Below are 8,713 nucleotides of genomic sequence, written 5' to 3'. Positions count from 1 at the left end.
CTGCTTATTACACACACAGGGATGCGCAGCAGCACACAAACATGCCATATATTAAAAATGAAAGGATTACAATGTAAAAAATGATTATTTTGCCCCGTAAATGGTTCCTTTCCTCTCTGGAGACGCGTTCTGTCTTTGCTCTTGCAAATTCCGACATGTAAATAGCAAATCCGCCATGGCGCGAGCGCAACTGGCTTTTAAAGGGAATGGGAGATGAGACTGTGATTGGTTTATGGCACGTTACACCCAAAACACACCCATGACTCATTAAGAGATGCTGGTCTGAAAACGAGGTGTGTTCAGGCGCATTGCTGGCGCGTTGCTATTTTGAGGCAACTGAAATAGACTGCACTTTTGACCAACTGAGACCTGGTCTAAAGTCAATGGCGCATTTTTTTTTTGTTAATTAAAGAGCACATTAATAATATGCACCTATAGGCAGGTGAACAATGTGTGTACACTCTGCTTATTACACACACAGGGATGCGCAGCAGCACACAAACATGCCATATATTAAAAATGAAAGAATTACAATGTAAAAAATGATTATTTTGCCCCGTAAATGGTTCCTTTCCTCTCTGGAGGAAAGTCTTTGCTCCGTTCTGTCTTTGCTCTTGCAAATTCCGCCATGTAAATAGCAAATCCGCCATGGCGCGAGCGCAACTGGCTTTTAAAGGGAATGGGAGATGAGACTGTGATTGGTTTATGGCACGTTCCAAAACACACCCATGACTCATTAAGAGAATAGGGACAACCCTTTTGGACCATGTGCCCGGCGCGCCGACCGTTTTTCCTATCGTTAAGCTAGCAAAAGTGGATTCGGACACGCCCTAAGTGCACTTGCGCCGTGCGCTTTAGATCATGCGCTTTGATCGTTAAAATATGGCCCTAAGTGTTTTCAAGCATTTTTACATTTGTGACCTGTGCTGGCAAAATGAGTCACAATGAGCGATTTTTCAAAAATGAGTTATTTCATTTTCACATTCTCCATTAAAAGACCTTAAGAATAATGTATGATTTGTTGGATTTGGACGAAAAATTACTGCGCTACACCTGTTTGAAGTCGATAGAGTCAGCAAAGTCAATTTTGAGAAAAATCGAGTTAAAGTTTTCTGAAGGTTCCAAAGCAAAATCACCTGCAACGTTACATCTTTTCCTGCACTTCTTTTCTTAATAATAATTGCTATATTAATAATCACAATATAGCTATTTTTATATAGAACAAATATAAGAAAAAAAAAACAAATAGTGCATTACCTTTTTCATTTTACATCTAAACAAAAGAATTCAACAAAAACAAATAACCAAATGTAAAAATCCCTTTACTGTGTTTATTACAAATAAATTAATTATTGCAACTACAAAAAGCAGTTAAATCAAGAGCAGCGAGTGATTCACTCTTTTCTTTTATTGTTAGATTAACATTAATGGGGCGGCCTATATTGACCTACTGTAATGCACAGATCTAATATAATGTTACACATCAGATGCTTTTCCCCAACAGTTCCCCAAACTTTTACTTAAGACATAACAGAATATATTGGCGTGAATACTTAAATACTGTAACTCTGTGTATGTGTATATTTATCGAGATCGCGCGCAGTCGGAAACGCCTTTATGCACACGCTTCGGATGACAGTCAGCGCGAGAAACGAGAGGAGAAAAGGTACTCCTCTCAGAAAATGTACAAATAAAGGTAATTAAACATCTAAAATTATTATGTGGAGCATTGGGATCGCTAGACGAGGGCTTAATGAACTAATTTTTGTGAAAACCTCAAAATCAACTAAAATCGACTTTTTTCACTTTTTTTTACCTGTAGCTCAAAATTAGCCTGTGCGCATTCCCACTCATTTTGCCAGCACGGGTCACATTTATTCCAAAATAAGAACTCAAAGCGGTAGCAGTTTAAACGATATATCTTATTTGTAAACTGATGTTCAGCTGTTTGTTTTAATAATCAAATAATTTTTAGGTCATCAGTCATCAAAGCTCGGTAAACACTGGTCAAAGAAATGGAGATGTACCTTTAATTTCGCCAAGCTGATTGATCACTAAAACCCCCACAGATCATGTTATTTCAAGTTTTATTTTGAAGTGACAAAGCGGTGATATCTAAAGGTACGTTGACACAACAACGATTGTACTAAAACAGAGTTTTTCCTTTGTGTTTTTGAAAAGTTTTGCTTACAGACAACAACGTTGTCAAAACGACCCCTGTTCACATGGATCCACAAAAATAACTAAAACACTGTATTATTAATTCCAGGCCAGTAGGTGGCGACATCACCATTTTCACAAATTCACATTTACACGAGACGATAATGGTATTGTTTTCAAAACACTTGCACTTTAAAACCCATTTTCAAAACCCATTTTCAGGCTGCCAAAACACCTTTGTTGTGTAAATGAACAGCCAAAATGCAAAAGTTTGTGCAAAAACAAACAAGAGGCAGGATTTATCGCATGACCCAATCGTAGCGCGATGGAGGCATTGCCTCCTCATGTAACATTCATGTATTAAGACATAATATGTCTTAATTCATTCTCAGGGGAGCCGCTTTTTAATCTCATATTTTGTAAGATTTGCATAGTTTTAGTTTCGTACTATTTATTATTTTCTCATTCACTTTTTTGAGAAGGCACGCCTCCCTTGCCTCCTTTGAAGAAATGGCCCCAAATTAAAATTGAGATCACGATTCTCCCACGAATCTGAAGAAAACAAAACAGGCTAAGCAAAATAACATGTAATTTATAGAGGTTCCACCAAAAACATATTAATTTGAACAAAATAATTAAAGAATCATTTTAATGAATGAGTCAATGTCTCATTCATAAAGACTTGTTTCCTTGTTGGATGAATCAGCGTATGTGAATAAATCTCTTGAATTAATGATTCAGTGACAAATACTTTGTTGCCAGCTACAGGCGTACAGAGATAACCTATACAACACATACAAGTGTAAAAATGCTTTTAAAAAGTTCATTTTACTCAATTTTGCTACCGTAGACATCAAACTATAAACTTGTATCCCAGTTATTCTGTTGTTAAAAGGTTTGTAACACAGAAATAACAATAATGTGTGGTTAAAAAGACTGTTTGTGAAGCTGTTCATTTGCGGTGCAAATGCAGATTTAAATGTTGTCTTTCAAAAGTTTAACCAAAGTCCCTAAAGTCTTTGGTATAATGCCTGTTTCATCAGATTTTTGAAAATGTTTTGGGAAAAGTCTATTCTGCTCACCAAGACCGCATTTATTTGACCAAAACTACAGTAAACCGATAGCATAAAACCACATTAGCATTCAAATGTTGTTGCTGTTAGTATTTGGATTTGCGTTCCAGCGTATGGACCTCGTCACAAGTCGTTGTAGCGTTTCTTTGTTGACAAAGCAGGATGATATTATACAGAACAACTAGAGCAGATAGCATCAAGTTTTATCATGTGACAATTAGATTTTAATCCAGACCAGGAACATAGCCATGGCTTTGTCTTGTGGAACAATAAACATCTCTGTTTAAAGTCCCCAGTTCTCCATTGCCCCGCATATGGATTGCTCAATTAATGCATGCAGCTCTGGTCTGTGTGTGTTATGGCTGCGATTTCGCTGGCCAGAGAGGGAGAAATTTGAGAAATGTTGTGGGATTTCAAATAAAATGCTTTTGCCAGTATTTCCTGAAAGCCGACATTGAGCACGAGTGTTTCTTGAGCGCAGTTAGACCCTGGGCACTGGATCGACTCCACTCGCAGTGTGTGTGAGACTCTGTGCGTGTGTGTTTGCTCTTTGTTTAACTCGTGGCAGTAAATGTCTGATATAAATACTGAAATCTGACTAGGCAGAAAAGCACAGTAACGTAAACACCTTGATTCTTGCTATAGAATCACTGCAAGCCTTATAATGATGAACGGATGAAGCGGTGCAGTTTTTGAGGAAGCAACTCTTAAACTGGAGCTTGTCAAGCTGTATATAATTTAAAGTCGTTGAAATACAGTCAAGCTCCCATTGCAAAATAATTGCATTATAGTCTCAGCCTGACTATTAAATATCAGCACAAAGTCTGGCCCACTTTTCAACTCATTCTGGCCAAGAACGGGCCTGACTGTCTTTTGATGTCACCAACCACAGATTTTCACTGTGTTCCAAATGGGATCAATTTGCCTCTTAAGGGCACTTTTTAGTGAGAACAATCATGGATGCAGCGAAGTGCTGAAAGCTGGTCACTTCAAAGAGCTCTTTTGGAATGAAGGATTTCGAAGGGTACAACTGATGGACACTTTTCGCTCCCATGATTCTTTGCACACGTATGTGACACAAGAGATTAAGTATAAATAAATAATAATAATACAATAATAATCATAATAAATACTACAAAAAATAAAATAAAATAAAGAATGTTTGGAAAAGTAGAAAAAAAATCACACTTATGAGCTATTATTATTTATAAATCGTTTATAATTAAACTAAAACTATGAGAATCAATTAAAATTTTGATGAAAAAGAAAAAAAATACAAATGCACATAAATATACACAACCATTCAAAAGTTTGCAATCTTTACGGTTTTTGATTGAAGTAATTTTCCACAAGAATATGTATGCAATTTATCATATAAATTGATTATATTTTATATTTAAGAAATTACAATATATTGTATTTAGAGATGTTAGTTAATTATTTAATTAATATGTTTTTTTGGTAGTATTTTGTAGGACATTTAGTTTATTTATAAATGAAAAAAATTAAAATCTTTATTAGTCTGCATGTATGTCAGTCTTTGCGGTATATGTAAGGGATAATGTACATCCAGTCGGTTGTTATCGCAGAATAATCAGGATCACCCTGAATGGGGGTTATTCAGCGATAACAACCGGCTAGATGTACATTATCCCGCTTATTACACGGCTGCTTGCCTCATAAGTAAATAATTAGACACAAAATATTGATTTGAGTTGAAATATTTGAACACAAAGTTTCCGCGAACACAGCAGTTGCGAGTAAGCGGCAAGTTCAAACTAGACAGACATTTAAGCGATACGGTGCAGTTACACAACATTTCACCACATAAATAAATATGGCGATAAAAGATTTAAGACGAAAATGTTTTAAAAACTTACCAGTTTGTTAGTTATCTTATAATCCATTATAGCGTACAAAACAATCGTAGCAAAATGGGAGCAGCTGCGTTTGTATGAAACGAGTCCGCGATACCAGGATGACATAATTAAATAATTTTCCACAATTTTGAATCGAGTTTTAATATTTTATTAGCTAACCAAACGCAAAGTTTCCACCAAGAAAAAAACTGTTCCTGGCAGTATAGCGCCGACTTCAGTTACCCGGATGAGCCTGTGTTATTCGTTTTTACTGCTTGTTGTCGAGGGAGAACAGACCTCGGAATGTCGCAACTGACCAATCAGAATCAAGTATTCCACAGAGCTGTGTAATAAGCATATTTAAACTGTATAATTACCATGTAATTATACATATCTGAACATAATTCAAATTTTTTTTTCTTAAACTACACCGAAACACACATGACATGCAAATCAGCAACAAATCAAATAAACACACTTTCCCCACCACTTTTTGGTCTCAATCTTACATGTGTAAAGGTGTTTATACAGGATGATGATGATGATGTTTATACACTGTTAATGTGATATTTCACTTGGATGATATTTCAGTTGAGACTTGTTGTGCATAAATTATGAATCGATACGTGTATAAATGTGTAAATAGCTAAATAAATAAATGCATTGCATGTGTTTAACATGTTAACTTTGATTGCCCTAATACTTATATATTTGTATTTTATTTATTTTACATATTTTATTTATTTTATGTAGATTTTATGTACCACTGGCTGGTTGATAACATAATCACTTGATGAGATGTCTCTTGTCACTTCTGAAATAGCGAAGCTCACATGTCTCCTGCTTTCAGTTTCAGACGTCCAGTTCGGTGGACTGGGCTCCAGGGTCACGCTCACATGCGGAGGCGCTCACGGCGGGTACGTTCCCCAGTCTATATTAAGCCTTGCTAGAGCTCCATTAGACTCCAGAGCTAAGCTTTCCTGTAAGGAGTGATAATAGTGTGCTTAACCACCCTCTGTAGGGGCACGGGGCCAGTCCATATAGGGTTTGGACACATCGAGGCTATTCACTGTGGGTGGGGGGTGGGGGGTGGGGGGGCCTCACTCCCCAGCCTCAGATTTTGGCAAGCCTTGTGTTTCAAATAAATGCATATTTCTTGCCAATAAAGACACTATCCAAGATAATCCCAGTTCCAAAAATAAGATTTGCACAACACACGAATGAGTAACAGGATACGCAGGTCCAGTTGGCGTTGATAGCGGTTATTTTGTAGGCCTATCTTTGATTAGAGCAGGTTTGCAAGGAAAGCAGGTGAAGGTTGTTGTTGACTCTGAGTTGTGGATGGGTTCGCAGGTCTCCGGTGGAATGGCGGTTCAATGGGAGCTCAGTACCGCCGTGGCAAACACACAAGGGCTCGCTTACGCTACTGAACACCACACACTCGATGGAAGGCAACTACAGCTGCCATGATGAACGAGGAACGTTACTGCAGTCCATCAAACTACGCCTGGGTCGTAAGTCAGCTTCCAACGATACAAGAGTCCCTTGTTTCGTGTTTTGACTCACAATGTGGTTCATTTGATAAACTATTTGAGGATAAGGGTTTAAAGAATTGCCTTAAAGTAGATGCCATATTTTATTTAATGTATATGAAAACTAGGCCACAATGAATAGATGTACTATTGTACCTTGTGCCTTGGTGTCAATCACTTAGCCAAAAAAAAAATATATATATTTATTTATTTATGTGTTTGTTTATTTGTTTGTTTATCTATCTATCATTTTATTTATAATTTTATTTAAGATTTTTTATGTATTTAATTATGCTTTTAATAATGATTATTTACTTATGTTTACTTAATAATAATAATAATAATTATTATTATTATTATTATTATTTATTTATTTAGTTTTAATTTTTTTAATTTACACCTATTTTAAGTGAAGGGCAAACCTAAATGATCTTATGTGTCAATCAACATTTTTCTACAAATGCTCTTGACTGACCTCAATTTGTATTGAATCAGGACATTCCTTCCTAACCCTAACACCGTGCGACGAATTGAACAGACTATATGTTTATCCCTCGCAGCCTCGTTTTCATTACTCTTAAATTTAATATGGCATCTACCACGACTAAGTTCCATTGCTTCTGATTGAAAACGTCATCTTAAGAACATTGTTGGCTTAAACAAATGGAAGTGTTGTAGCAACATAAACATAACGGACCTGATAAACTTTGAATCATACTCTTGACTCGTTGCGAAATTCATCTCGGATCACATCCTAGAAGTGCATATGTGTGCTTGAGACCTCTAAAATAAAAATGCTTCTATGGGAAAGTGTTAAGAGTGTCGAATATCAAATTACAATTTTTACTTTAAAGTACGTTTTAAGTAATTATGTTTTATAATCGTTTGCCATGCTTTAAAAAAGGACACTCATTGACATTGGTATTGACAACTGAAATGTTGGTATCTCTGTTACTGTATTTGCGTCTCATAATTGCTCGATGCCTCCGAAGTGGTGCTGGAAATGGTGAAAATGGTGGAAATGTTCTAGTAAAAAGGAAGCACTCTGTGCCCTGGGAGATGAAGAAAGTGTGCAGTTGTACGCCCTTGCTGTTTAACTCAGGGCACTTCCTCTAACAGGAAGTCCTTGAATCACAGATCCACAGTTTCCTGATAGGAAGGGTTGAGATTGCTGGTTCTAGCGTGTGTATAAGTTTAGTCTACCGTATTACGGACCCTCATCTTCTTGAAGGCAGCGCTTGAGTTAAACAGCCGTCTTGTGCAGTCTGTCTGTTTGAATGTTCACAGATAAAGTGTATTGTGTCTAAAGTTAGCTCATGAGATATTTTTTGTCTTCTTCTTCTTTTAGATCCGCCTCATTTCGTCAGAGTGTCTTGTCGTGTGCCGAATCATATGAAAATCTACTGCTCCTGGGTACAAACTAAGACAACACACCTGCCCACATTATACAGAACCTCCTACAGGTGCGGTCTCATCTCGTTTTGTGTATAATAATCATATTAAAATGAAATTAAAATCTATCTATCTATCTATCTATCTGTTATAATCAAAATTATATTTTATTCGTACCACTTTACTATAAGGTCTCATTTGTTAACATTAGTTATTGCATTAAATAACATGGACTAACAGTGAACAATATATTTGACAATATATTTATTAACCTTTGTGGTAACACTTTAGAATAGGGAACACATATTCACTATTAACTAAGAGTTTTGCCTCAATAAACTCCTAATTTGCTGCGTATTAATAGTTAGTAAGGTAGTTGCTAAGTAGTGTGGGGTGGATTAATGGATCTAAAATACGGTCATGCAGAATAAGCCATTAATATGTGCTTTATAAGTACTAATAAACAGCCAGTATGCTAGTAATCTGCATGCTAATAAACAACTAGTTAATAGTGAGAATTGGTCCCTAAACTAAAGTGTTACCTTTAATGTTAATAATGCATTAGTAAAATCTGAATTTAGCATTAACTAAGATTAATAAATGCTGTTTAAGTATTGTTCATGTTAACTAATATAGTTAAATAATGTAAATTTTTGATTTTTTTATTTAATTTTTGTTGATGTATACACTACTGTTC

The 8,713-nt window shown here is 36.0% G+C and overlaps 1 protein-coding gene across 3 annotated transcripts in view; it reads left to right on the top strand.

Moving 5' to 3' along the window:
• The window catches only part of LOC107756541 (ciliary neurotrophic factor receptor subunit alpha-like), a 48,387-nt gene that overhangs the window by 28,853 nt on the left and 10,821 nt on the right, over positions 1 to 8,713 (top strand). For 2 of the 3 annotated variants that reach the window (XM_016573701.1, XM_016573702.1), the window contains exons 3-5: positions 5,943 to 6,009; positions 6,446 to 6,606; positions 7,973 to 8,087. In XM_016573701.1, the coding sequence (XP_016429187.1) occupies positions 5,943 to 6,009; positions 6,446 to 6,606; positions 7,973 to 8,087 (343 nt within the window). The remainder of the gene's footprint in view (positions 1 to 5,942; positions 6,010 to 6,445; positions 6,607 to 7,972; positions 8,088 to 8,713) is intronic. The other variant, XM_016573703.1, reaches the window with a different exon arrangement.

The sequence above is a fragment of the Sinocyclocheilus rhinocerous genome, unplaced genomic scaffold (assembly GCF_001515625.1).
Source record: "Sinocyclocheilus rhinocerous isolate Xijiao unplaced genomic scaffold, SAMN03320098_v1.1 scaffold2277, whole genome shotgun sequence".
Classification (NCBI taxonomy): domain Eukaryota; kingdom Metazoa; phylum Chordata; class Actinopteri; order Cypriniformes; family Cyprinidae; genus Sinocyclocheilus; species Sinocyclocheilus rhinocerous.
The sequence above is the reverse complement of the archived record's forward strand: the minus strand, read 5'-3'. Positions and strand labels throughout refer to the sequence as shown.